The sequence below is a fragment of the Wasmannia auropunctata genome, unplaced genomic scaffold, assembly GCF_000956235.1.
Source record: "Wasmannia auropunctata unplaced genomic scaffold, wasmannia.A_1.0 LD333475.1, whole genome shotgun sequence".
Classification (NCBI taxonomy): Eukaryota; Metazoa; Arthropoda; class Insecta; order Hymenoptera; family Formicidae; genus Wasmannia; species Wasmannia auropunctata.
The window spans coordinates 240313-254139 of NW_012029415.1; the positions used below are offsets into that span (position 1 = coordinate 240313).

Below are 13827 nucleotides of genomic sequence, written 5' to 3' on the forward strand. Positions count from 1 at the left end.
TTATTAATTAGCGCGGCCGCGCACTCCTGATAGCCATGGGCGATCGCATTGTTCCGTGCGAAATCGTCAGCTGAACGTTCAACACGTTAAAGTCTCGAGGATGAAGACTCGGGGCGCTCATACGAGTTTCAAGGAATGTCGCCGACGTGTAATGTCGCATATTATATACATATCCAGGCTCGCGCTAATTGTAAGCTACGCAAAGATCACAGAAATTGAAGAAACGCGTTTAAAAGTTTTAAACCGAAAACGCACGATCTTAATTATACGTCGCTTTCCGATGTCTCGCAGTCTCTCTCTTCCTCCTCTCCCTCTTTTCTGTCTCTCTTTCTCTCCCTCTCTCTTTCTCATCGACGTGGCAACCTCTAATCCCGGACCTTGTTATTTATTCATTATAAACGTCCCGATGCAAATGTCCGATGCGAGATAGACGGCCACGTTTAGCGGTAAATATGTGATGAGAATGTTGCACACGCGAAGAGCGAGACTGCGCTTTTCGCGGCAAGCAAAGCTCTCGCTCTCGTAAAATAAAGCCGCTCTCTAATAGCTATCTAACGAGCAGATGAAATCGTTGAAAATCGCCGTTCTGAAGCCTCCAGGTCAAGAGACTTCAACGACTTTATCGTCGAAAATGATGAAAATTCTAGGGGAATCACATTTTTTTTTTCGGAAAGTCCCGTTTTACAGCGCAAAAGTTCTTTAATAATACCGGCTATATAGAGGTCGGATATCGCTATGTAGCGCGTCGTCTGCGAAAATATTATACATGATCCGCACAGCGTAATAACCCGTTGTTTTCCCCTTCAATCGTTGATCCCTCTCGGTTATCCCGAACCACGTTTCGCATCGTATCGGCGCAATAAAATCTACACAAAATTTTTACGACCGCAGACACGGCGTAAGCATTTATTTCGCGTAAGGCTGCAGAGCGAGGGACGGCAACAACTGCACGTTCATGAAAGATGTGTCACTGCAGGATATAGCGATATCCGTGTTGTCTTACATTGAAAGAATAAACAATGAAACGAAACGGTAAACGGTATAAAATAACGCGGTGAATAATGAAATGAGACAAAATGCAACGTCTTTGTTCGATGCCCAAGTGGAAGAGGAAGATACATGTCGTTTAATAAATAAAAGTGAGTCAAATAAGTTTGTTAATGACAAACTGCGTCGCTTCGTGCGAGACTGTAAAGAAACGTTGAGAACGTGTGTTGCTCGCGATACTTCGGGCGCGACGTACATACAATGGGCCTCACGCGTCTGTTTAATATCTCGCAGGGCGCGATTTTCGCGGGCGTTATTCGTCATTGTCACGTTTGAGAAACGGAGCCGGTGTAGAAGAACTTATCGTCCCGTCTGTCGGGGCATGCAGTGGGTAAATCTTCGTGAAACGCGCGCTGGCGCGCGCGCGCCAGCGCTCGCGCCTCCGCGAGGACGAGACCGGAAAATTTCGCGCTCCGTTTGACGTACGTCATATAAATCAAAAGGCATTTCTACCGGACGATAAATACGTCTGGCGTTTTTTTTTCTCACAATGTAACACGAGCTCGCGCGGGCGAACGTACCGTCCGGTTACTTGTTGCGCTCAGCCGTTCGCTCTTCGTACCTTCCGACGCGCGTTAATCCGATTTTCAGCGCGAATGCAATCTTTATCCTAGACCGAAGTGAAATCTCTTCCTCACAAATCTATCGAGAGCTACCTACAATGTAATTTTCAATTGGCAGCTTAATATCTTCAGCTAATTTCAATTTGGTAAACCGTATCTCATTCGAGGCAAAATTGTGAAATCAAAATATTTAATATTGAAGCTTGAAAAGTTGAGGAAGAATCTCTATCGCGTCCAACCAAACGTTAATAGAGAAACAGAGAAAGAATTATCTTCTCGATTCTCGATCATGAGATATGAATATAATATTTTTTCAAATGTTCGCCAAACGTAACCATTGGTGTATTTATATGCTACGTAAATTCACCTTTCGCGCGATACGAGATCGTTCGTGGGATACTCGCGATGTCGCGGAATCGCAGAGATTAGGTGACGCGGACGTTCGCGGGAGAGCTCGCCGGGGGGGCGCGCGTAACTCGGTCCCCCGTTCCTCCTTCGCGAAACGAGGCCGTTTTTAAACCGGGCACGTACCGTCTGTTTATTCAAATTTCCAACACGCACGTGAAACTTTCGCCTCCCTTATCCTCCTTCTCTCGCCCTCCCCTCCTTCGTCCTTTCTCCTTCGCGCTGGTTTCGCGCGACCTACCAGCGCACAGTTCACCAACCAATATTTCACGGTGTGCACCCCCGGTGTGTGCAGGTGGGTAGGTAGGTGGATGCAGCACCCCCGGAATTGCAAGGAGATTGCCGGCCATGTCGCGCCAAGTCGACGTAACCGCACGTGTTCGCGGAGCGAACGTGCCGTTTAAAATCCGCATGTTACAGAACGTTACAAGCACCTCTTGGCCGCCTTACAGCGCGTTTGTCTTCGCCGGCCGGCCGTAATAGAATAATCCGGTCTAGTCGCGGCTATAATTCATCCCCGCAGGGTACCATTCCAATACTTTCCAAACTTAGCGACGAGCGTACGTACGATACGTACGGAATATTCTTACGACGATGTTACGACATTTGTAGCCCGTCATCCGGGAACACGTGTTTGAGATTCATGATTATTTGCGAGCGAGACGCAGATGGGAATTGTCGAGGTGGTGTTATTTGATTGATTATTTAACGCATGTGTGAAGTTAGCACCCCAAGGGGTGCACCCACCATAAGGCAATACTCTTTTGCTTCTGTAAGCGACAAGATAAATAAATAGTTAAATATGTATATAACAATTCTCTCTCTCTCTGAGAATAAAAATATTCTCATTATTCAAAAAAGTATAGAAAAATAAAGATAACAATAACGCTTGTCTTTATTTTATCTTATGTTACGCTATTTGCAATAAAATTTTATTCTTTATTTAAATATTGATAGAGAGTTTTTCAGTTAAGATTAGTTATAATTTTCATTGCTGCAACAATAAACACATCAACGTCGCGTCAGCTGGTATATATTATTTTAATTTCCACCGCGAGATACATTAAAAGTATCTTCACTTTGCCATATGAAACTCCTTACATTATTTTATCGATAGTCTACAAAAAATCCCATCGAATTCTATATTTCACGGTTTCCCGAACATCGAACCTCGCGTCAGAGACGAGAAGACGATCGTCGGAAGTGCCCTGCGTTGAGGAGAACCGCCGTAAACGTGATCGCGCGGGGGTGGTCGCGTGCCAGTCGCGTCCGGTCTGGCATGCCAGGCTCGCCGAAAATATTCTCTCTTAGAAAAACCAATCGGCCGGAAGCGAGCCGATAGCCAAGGAGCCGAAGGTCGAAGGGCAACGGCGAAACGGTCTCGGGGGAATGGGCAAAGGCGACGATGAAAGGGCCGTTGGAATCCGCCGACAGTGGGGTATCGCCATCGAAGAACCTAATTGATATGAGTAGATAAGACGCTGACGATCGCGCCGGATAAGAAACGAGCCGTGAATTCGAATCTCCCCACGAAATTCCACGCCTCGTTCGCAGCAATTCCGCTCATCGGCGGAGCCTTTCTACTCGTATTCCGTCATCTCTTCTGAGCACGTCATTTGGTATCACCGGGAATGTCATAGAATTTTATTGGACGTGGACTTAAGCCGTTGATGACGTCAAGTGGGCATTTATGAGAAATAATGGGTTCTCGTTGTAATTCTCCATTTAATACAATATATCCAAACAGTATTTTAAAAACTTTAGTTAATACATAGTATATGTATTAACATATACATAGTATATGTATTATATATCGTTTTTTATTTGAAAGAATTAATTCCGCTGTCTTTTTCCTATATATACATTTGACATATTGAATTCAAATAAGTTTATACGTTTTAATATAATTTTGACTGAATATATTTTCTAATGCGTATTACATAAAATAAAATACTTAACAAAGAAGTAAAATTACGAAAATTGTGATATCTAAGAACATCGCGGACAATCCACATCGCGTTTTAAACATGAAATAAAAGTAAATCGAATAAGAGGATTAAATGCTGAGCGTTCCGAGTGCACCCTCATCTGTTTACGCCACTGCGTCTACCGTTTTATCCGAAAGCGTGCAGAAGATAAGGTACTAGGGCCATAAATTCGGTGCGTTCAATCCAGAGAGGGTAGGAGGATAAACGTGCACGCGAGCGAGGGGATGAAGAGCGGCCGAGGGTAGGAGGAATGAGGAAGAGGACAGGGTCGGCACACACTCTCTCCGCGGCGAATTTCTTCGCGGATTAATATTTGCGGCGGCGGCTGCGGGCGACGGGTTCCTGCAAGACGTAAAGGGAGGTTTTCCTCGCCAGAGACCCAGGAGATGGAACAAATAACGAACGCGACGTCGAGGACAAATGGGGAGGATCCATCCCCGGACTAACCGGGGTAACACGACACCCCCACGCGAAAACCTTTGGCGGTTCTTGAAGAAAAGATAAAAAAAATGTATTCTTACCGAAAGCGCGACTTTATTCGTCGCGACTGAATAGGAATCCCCCCGAATAATCTGTCGGGAGTAGTCAGAGAGAGTGTGCAAAATGCAAAATGATGCGAGAAGACGCGATAAAAATGTCATTTCACAAAGATACATATATCTATGTATGTATACATATAATAGAATTTAATTTCCTCGGATTCTCCTCCTATAAATTCGAAAATCTTTGTTGAAGACGGTGGGTCCCGATATCATTTCTTTCATAAAAGTTATTCAGAATTATCTGATTTGAAGTCTTAATTACGTTCTATTTGTAGAATATATGATATTTCCAAGATATCTTCCATTCTTTCTTCTATTTCACACATATCTCTTGAATTTATCTATCGGATTTTCAAGAATTAAGTTGACAATTTTTAGTTACAAAAAGACGATGACTATCGATGCCCGTTCATCGTGGAGAAATCGATGACGTTATGTCAATCGAATGATCGATCGAATCGTTACACACATAGTTTATTTTTTAATAAATCGCGATATATCCGAACTTTCCGCAGCGCACATTTCCGCGACACCTGTCAAGTACGTTCCATTAAAAATGGTGGATTTAGGTGGGTCGCGTCTTTGCTTGGCAGATATTTAACCGCAACGTCGCGCAACATCGATACCGAAATCGCGCTGTCGCGATCTCGCGATGATATTTCTCTTGAGAGATATATTTAAAGCTCATAGAATTACTTATACCGTCAGAAATATTCCGTCGCTCCAAGATAATTTAATTATATACTATTTCTAATAAATATTTTATTGCCCTCTGATTTTCATTCAATAACAAAGAGTAGAACAGAATAAATATATAGTTTGTTTTCCAATTATTGCTTCTGACAGTTGAGTTAGCAGTTAATCGCTGTAATCTCTGAAAAAAAAAAAACAAATGGAGAATTATCAAAATTTGTACGCATGCAACGTTGTGAAGAGACCTTTTGATAGCCGGGTACCAAAGGGACATCGACGAGTCCGCCACTGCGGAAGGTCGAGTCTGTGCTATGGGATTCTGTGGAAGGTACGCGCGAAATCAGGATCGGGCGGAGAATGAAAACAGGAAGGAGACAGCAAATCGACCGACCCTCTTCCGCCTGCTCCTTTTGTTTTGTCTTTGACATACGCTCCGGTGGTACCACGTCCTCTCCTCTTCCGGAGTCGAATCTATTCGAGCGTGAGGGATGCGACTGACAGCTGGAATTGTTATATCTCGGCGAGCCAGACGGACACCCGCTCGTAGTTCATCGATCTTCGACCGGTCGACGCCGCCGCCACCGCCGCCGCCGCCGTCGCTGCCGTCGTCCGCGCGATGGATTGGTTCCTACCTTCGTTAAAATTAATCAAGCGAAGCGCCGGTGCGATTGCCTTTGCCTACCGCCCGCAACAATTCGCAGTATATTACTTGGATATGCATACCGCACGCGCGTTCGTTGGATGATGTACCGAATGTCCTTGGCAGGAATCTGTTTGAATTCGCGATCGATCAATCCTGATGATAAGAAGTGAAGCGATATGATTCACCGCCATATTGCGAAATTATGGAATTTATTAGGTAAATAAATTTATAATTATCAGATAAAAATTCGATGATAAAAAATGGACTGGGAAAACAAAAATGATGCAGAATATACGCACGCGTATAAAATTATAGGATCTTAATAAAATTGATATTAAAAAATGTTTTATCACTAGTACGTTATCACGTTTTTTATTTAGCGTGCTATTTATCATTCTACAAATTGAAATTAAAAATTGTTTGCACTTAAATAAATAATTGTAATAAAAATATAGACGTTTATTATGTAAATACTCAATTTGAATCTTTTGTTGAATTCTGAATGCTTGTTGATATATTCGAACAATGAAGCTTATTGTGTTTGTGCCGCGAAGAAAATCACTCGCAAAAAAAATTTTAGAGACGAAAGTTGTCTCTTTCTCATTCCAATCTTTTATATATATTTTATTTACTTATATATTATATAAATTATATAGCTAGATATAATTATATAAAAAATATATAATTATGTATATATTCAAATTCATTTATATTTATTATATTGCAAGGAGAGGAATTATGCAATTAATTAATTATTCCATATAGCTATAATCATTTATTCAGTTTTATATTTTAATATTTATCTATACTACAAAAATAATATCCAAAAATTATATTTCAAATTCAAAGCTGATGGCATTTTTTTAAGTTAAGAAATATGTATAACATACTTACAGGATGCAAAGATACGAAAAATCTCTGTGTATATATCTTTTTTTAAAGATTTTTCAATATATCCGATATTTAATGAAAGCTCTTGTATTAAGATCTTGTAGTAAGCTCTCGTTGACATGAAACGTTTCCGATATACGCACAATCGAGTTCACAGCAGTGATTCGCCCCAGGGCATGCTGCCTTTAATCTTCGACTTCGACCGGGCGGTACTCGGCCACGCAACAACGGTTCATCTCGGATTCCCTAATAAATGAGTTTTTTATCGAGTTTTCGCTCGACCGAGCCGAATCGACGCGCACAACCCCGTCCGCTCGTATATATCAGAAACTTATATACCGAGACTCATTCAAACTCTCGTATCGCCATCCATCCGTCTTTCTGACGACAGAAGACACGGAGGCACGTACATACATCGACACGTATAAGAACACATACGACCCCGACCTTGGCAATAAATTTATATTCCAACTTCACCCTTCTTATCTTTATCTTTATTTTAATTAAAATATTACGCCGACATTTTTCCAACCTGTCGCCAGATCAGACGGCCTTCACACCAAGAGTTAGATGCTAATTAGGCTTGATAAGAAATGGAAGGAGATTACCGAGGAAAAATATAATATTAATTCATTAAGGATTTAGGGTGGCTATTTGCGAGGGCGGTCGATTGTAGGATCAACAGGACCTATGTTCCATCTTGACTCTCATCTCACGTATACCTGGATTTTATAAAAGGTTGATTGGATTTACATGTTAAAGTAAAGCTGCCTCTCAACAGCTGATTAAATGAAAAGGGTCTTCAACAATTTTATCACTACTTGATATAACAATAAACATTATTCTTTATTTCTTTTATATACACACACACACACAAACACACACACACACACAACATCGTATAATTTTAAAAGATTAAAAAACACATTTGAGTTTCTAGAAAAACAACTTTTATGTACATTTTCTTAAGAAGGAAGCCTGGTGTAAATCGCTAAGAAAAAATTGTACAGAATTTTTTTGAAGAAATTATACAACGGATGTTTTTAAAGATTTTTTATTTTATTATATATTTTAATAGACCAATCGTAATTTTTTAAAGGGTCGCCATTTAAAAAAATGCTGTAAATCAATTATTTTTAACAATAAAATTTGATATTTTTAAAAATATATAATAAGGAAAATTTAAAAAATTGAATTGTTTCTTCAAAAAATTCCGTAAAATTACCTTTTCTTTTTTTAACGATTTATGCCAGGTTTCCCCCGTTAAATCGCTAACTGTACATGGGATTATTTATACTTTAATCAAGATTCCGTTTGCTTTAACATATGATCGAGTTCTTGTAGAATTTGCGTCATACGCTTTACTAAAGTAAATCCAGACATTGTGTCTGGTCGTAACGTTCGAATGTAGCACTGCTTGTACAGATTTGCGAGTGTCTCATGCCTGAAATTTCATTAAAAAAACAAGACGTATTAAAATAATGAAAAATGTGATTCAATCTTTGGAATTATTATATAATGAAATTAAAAGCAACGTACTCTTTCTTATTGTGCACGGGACTTTTGCTCAGAAACAGCTTGGTTAACGATCGTAGAAGAAACTGTAATCTCTGTTCCAACAGAACTATGAGGTTTTCTTCGTCATCCATTAACTTTTGTTCTTCGGCCACTTTCTCACATTCAGCATTATCATCCTCTGTTTTATTATCGATTGCCTTCTGTCTCGTTGCATTACCTCGTTCGCATAGTATTTCCATAATAGTTATACATTGTAATATTATTTCCAGGCCATTTTGATACGCTTTTAGCTTACTATTGAAAGTAGTACCGTCTGAAAAATCAAACGCAAAAATTCTGTTACGGCGACAGAAAATTTGAGGGTCGAGAGAGAAGTGATAACTTTTTAAAACTTAAAGACGTACTACGCGCTTGGTATTCCGCCAGGGCGACCCTTTCCATTTGAACCGTCAAATATTCCGTGCTCTGCTCTAACGAGAGCAACAGCTTCGCCGCTTTATCATAATACAGTTTGCACAGCTGCAAACTCGTCTTTTTCTTGCCGCTATCCGTATCCGACTCGATTTCTCTGTACACGCGATGGTATAACGAAGCCAATCGATGCTGAATGGTCGCAGCGCGGAATTGATAAACCGGCTGACGCGGTCCCGGCGTATCTATATCGCAATATTTCAGTGCCTTCTGCAGAGTGTCTACCACTTCTCTCTCCAATTCTTCCTCACTCTGTAATAAAAAATTAAGAAAGAATTCGTTAATGCATTTATTTATTAATTTATTATTAAATTTTTGATGGGAAAAATTTATCGATCTATTTACGTAACGATAAAAAATTACACACTAAGTTAGCTTAAGTTTACTGTACTTTATATTCCGTCGTAGGATAATCCTGCAATAGTGAGGCTTTCGTGTATAACGTTGTCGAGAAGTCCCACATGACCGTGTCCCATATTGCCGCATTCGTTTTCCTATCGCCCAAAACCTGCAGAGCCTTCTGATAGCTCACAAGCGCCTTGTTGTAAAAATGACGCTCCTGCGTATTTTGTTTGCCGTGCATGTGTGCGCAGAGCCGCATAAGTCGACCGGTATTGGAGTGCAAAAGTGCTAAATTCGCCTCATCGTGAACAGTCTCGAAAGCTTTAACGCCAGATTCCAAGTGAGTCAACGAACACGTTAAAAGCGTAGTTACATCCGGTAAATTTATTAACTCGTCCGTTTCGTTTTCTTGCTGATATCGAGCTACAAAAAAAATTATTTATAATTTCTTGATTAATAAACGACAAGTACTTGTTATTCTCTATTGAAATACGTGAAGCTTACGTACAGCCCGCTTGATTCATGTAAAGAACACCCAACTCGTTGTGAATATTCCCTAATCGCCTCAACAAGTTATTCTTGTCCACGTCCATCGACTCCAACGACAGAGCTTTTTCATAACATTTATACGACGAAACCAATGTAGATTCTAAACTGTCTAATCCCTTCGGCAATAATTCAGCACCATCTGTAATAAAATAATGGAATCGCATTAGAATGAGTGTTCGTTCATATATTATTTTCATTTCTGAGTGCGTTTCGATATTTACTCATATCCAGATCCTCCATACTGAATAGTTCTTCAACTACTTTCTCCTCCATTTCGTTCTTCGTGTTGTAATCTTTCCTATGTTTCTCCACGTTGCACCAGTCTTGCACCGTCATAAAGCAACAGTCTCCCGCGCGACCCAATAAATAACTAATCGATTTATCGTTTCTCACGCCGCAGAAGATTTCCAATATTTTTTGGCAATACAATACCTCCAGCATGTATCTCAAGGAGACGCCGTAATTTTTATTCACGTATTCGTTCTCGGCGAGCACAGCGAATATCAAGGACGCTTTCTCGTATAATAATGTTTTCAAATGAGCGCTCCAACAAATGTTGTCGCTCTTTTTCGGCGCTTGCCACGTCGGCAGCGTTTCCGTCTTCGGTTTACACAACAAAGCGTTCACGTTCGCTACTTCCTTCGTAATGCTCTTTTCGCTTTTCTTCTTCCTCTGTTTGTTTTTCTTTTTATGCGCGGGACTGTGGTTCTCCGAAGTTTTTTCTTCGGACGTGGCATTCTTCTCTTGTTGATTTAATGGAGCGTAAGGCATGGGAATCGCTTGGAAGGGTTTCGCTACATTAGGATGCATCTCCTCGTATTTCCTCTTCTCTTTCTCATATTCTTCTTCCGCTTTCTTCTGCTCCTCGTCGTTGCTGTCGTCGGTCGGAAAATACTGAAGACAATCGAGCCCGTGCATAACGTGTTCTAATCCAGACAGGCATCTCTCTTCTAAAGTACCGGACATTGGAGGTGCCTTGTACTTTGGCTGCTCACGTTCCGTTTGCTCTTTCACTACAAAAAAAAAACGATTAATATTATAACTTTCACGTAAAATTTAAAATAATAGAAGTGAAATCACAAGCCTACTTACTGTTGGCTAAAGTCAAAGACTTAATTGCGCAAGTTTCTTCCTCTTCCTCCTCTTTTTCGTTTTCTTGACCCGTATCACATTCACTGTTAACATCCTCCTCGTCGCTTTGATCCCTTAATCCTGGACTGGCTGGATCTGTATCCGACGGTATATACAAGTCCGAAAGCATAAAATGCGCGGATGTAACAATTTGCGGATATTTCTCTTTGGCCAGCAATTGAACGCAATTTTTCAGCAGCATCCTGATCGTACCCTGATAACGATGGCAATCGGAGGAATATTTCATGTTGCGAGCTACTCTGTATAACAACATTGCAACGGGCACTGTAAAGGGATTTTGTCCCTTCTCCTCCGAAACATCGTTGCACAATGATGTCAAATCATATAGTTTCACAACATCGTCGTCCTTACCTGGACGAAGAAATATATTGCATGTGAATGAAATATTTTTAGGTTAACGTAAAAATTTCAATTTACACTTTCTGTATATAAAGTAAAACTTACCCTTAAATAACCAATAGGTGTGACCAGCCTTTGTCACGTTATTCTTTAAGAAACTTAAGATGTTCTGAGCAACATCTCGAACTACTTTAGGACTAAATTTCGAATTATCCAAATTTGGAAGATCTTCCGTCTTTATCAGTTCATATTTCTGTACAATGCCACTTAAATGGTAACACATCACTACTTCCGGTACGTTGCACATTAAATTGTCTAACCAGTAGTCTATTCCTGTTAGGACATTGATAGGCTCTGTCATATCTCTCAGTCGCAGACTTATGCACGGATGTGTCTGACCGCCGAATATCGGCATGTCCGTTCCAACGAGCATCTGTATATTCTCAAATGTCCATACGACATTCCTCGCGAAATTATGATTGTAATTCGGATCAGGTACTTTCTCCTCTTGCGTCGGCTCAGGTAAACACGGCTCCAACGGTTTCACAGGTAACTGAGGTTTCTCGCTCTGCTTGTTTTTATCCGCCAGCACTATAGAACGATACAAAAATTTCGACACCAGGTTCCTCTTCTGCAAACTATTTCTACTGTACGCCTTATGAGAAAGACGCTTCTCCTTGTCGCCGAGACTTTCAAAGATGTTCTCGTAGAAGAACTTTTTCAGCCATTCCCAATCGCTCTCGGCTTGCCTCAGCAGATATTTGTGTATGTCAAAGTCGTCCAGCAACAATGTGTTTTCGATGCGATGCACCATCATCGAAATCACGCCGTTATTGTAAGGCAGCTTGAGTAACTTCTTTATATTCTCGGCATCTGACACCACGTCCACTTCACCGACGCAATCGGGAAACATGTGGGCCATGCGAAAGCTGGAGAATCCTGTGCTCTGAGACCAAACATTTTGCAGACCGTAACTCTCCGCCGAGCTACTGAGCCAGTTACTGGGCGGATGATTCAAGTCAGTGTTGCATTGTAATTGAGCGTACGTCACTGGTGTTTGAACAGCAGAATATTTCACTACTGCGGTTGATTTCACAGGTTTCTTTGGGGAATCTGGCGGTATAGCTACAGCCATCGATTTCATCTGTAACATACATAAAATCAATTCTTAATTCCACATCTTATAAAGTTTGTTAAAAATCAGAACATCAACTTATTTTATTAGATTAAATTAAAAGAAAATATGAAAACAATGAATTATATTGAAGATCATCTTCACATATGTATCGGATTACAATAACAATATTAATATAACTTTCATGCATAAGAGTATATATTTATTTGTGATCGAATAAAGTTTTACATCAAAACATTGATAACATTGGCAATTTGAAATAATGACTTACCTCAACAATGTCGCTATCTGAATTTTTCGACATCTTCGTACACCGTTACATGTGACTACAAAATATTCACTGTGTCCGAAAATTTCTAGGACGGAGTATATAATCCACAGAAAAGGTTGACAGTAAATATATATGTCCTCCAGTGTGTCCACACCGCAGTCCGCACACGTTTTATTGTTAGATGGAAGCCATCTGCGTTTAGTAGCGCCTCTATGTATATAAAATGTACTTTGCGTATTGCTTTGTCGATAACTTAATCTCTGAAGTATCAGTTTCCTATTTTATCAAACGTATATGTATATCTTGCGTATTAGTATTATCGATATCTTAATAATTTTTGAAAAATTAGTTTTTTATAATATTCTCTCTCTCTCTCTCTCTCGCACACACACAAATCGAGATTATTTATATTTTAGAATAGTAAAAAAATTTTATTTAAATCTGATAATTTTTAAATTTCCAATTTAAACTGTTTATAATTAGTTTTACGTAAAATGAGATAAAGACAAAATTAAATAAAATACCCGGGAAAAAAGTTCCACATATAATTATATATAATTATTTGCAAAATATGTCCATATACATACATATATCCATATATGTTTCTTTCCTTTGTAAAATAATTCTTTAATACAAAAAATGATAATATATATATATTATAATAAAAAGGAAACATAAAAAATAATTAAAAGGATAATTTTTACATTGTTTTTTTTACAAAAAATCAAGTTTGAATAAATGAGAAAAATTGTTCATATATAATCATATATAAATGATTAAAAATATACATATATATATATATATATATATAATTATATATGAACAATTTTTTCTCATTTTTTAAAACTTGAATTTTTGCAAAAAAAATGCAAAAATTATCCTTTTAATTATTTTTTATATTTTCTTTTTATTATTATCATTTTTCTTGTATCAAACAATAATTTTACAAAGAAATGAAATATATGGATACATGGACATATTTTGTATATAATTATATGTGGGACTTTTTTCTCGGGTATAATAGTATATTCATGACATAAAAATAATTAATTAAAAAGATATGGGTATATATATAATTTTCAATGAGAAGATTTATTTCTATATTTATTTATTATATCCCTTTTTTGCAATATTGTTTGCAATGTCTGTTATTAATAAATTTTATTTTATATTAAAATTAAAGTTTTTCTAAGGTTTTCTACTTAATTTTTTTCTACTTAATTTAAGATAATTAAAGATTTTCTAGATTTTCTATATAAATACCTTTGTATTACATTT

At 38.7% G+C, this 13827-nt stretch overlaps 1 protein-coding gene across 1 annotated transcript; it reads right to left on the bottom strand.

Annotated features, from left to right (window-relative positions):
- Nucleotides 1–7942: 7942 nt before the first annotated feature.
- Nucleotides 7943–12737, bottom strand: LOC105460012 (erythroid differentiation-related factor 1). The gene is made up of 9 exons (XM_011706438.1): nt 12550–12737; nt 11249–12287; nt 10745–11155; nt 9874–10665; nt 9612–9791; nt 9153–9526; nt 8695–9013; nt 8312–8603; nt 7943–8216 (listed from the first exon to the last, which is right to left on the bottom strand). The coding sequence occupies exons 1-9, from the start codon at nt 12580–12582 to the stop codon at nt 8075–8077; spliced, it is 3582 nt and encodes a 1193-aa protein (XP_011704740.1). The 5' UTR covers nt 12583–12737; the 3' UTR covers nt 7943–8074.
- Nucleotides 12738–13827: the final 1090 nt, after the last annotated feature.

What these genes read in the sequence shown, in the direction of transcription:
- LOC105460012 (XM_011706438.1), bottom strand. Translation starts at nt 12,582, where the DNA reads ATGTCGAAAAATTCAGATAGCGACATTGTTGAG. An exon ending in CAGATAGCGACATTGTTGAG is followed by an intron (nt 12,288 to 12,549) that starts GTAAGTCATTAT and finishes TGTATGTTACAG; the next exon opens with ATGAAATCGATGGCTGTAGC. An exon ending in TATGGAGGATCTGGATATGA is followed by an intron (nt 9,792 to 9,873) that starts GTAAATATCGAA and finishes ATTTTATTACAG; the next exon opens with ATGGTGCTGAATTATTGCCG.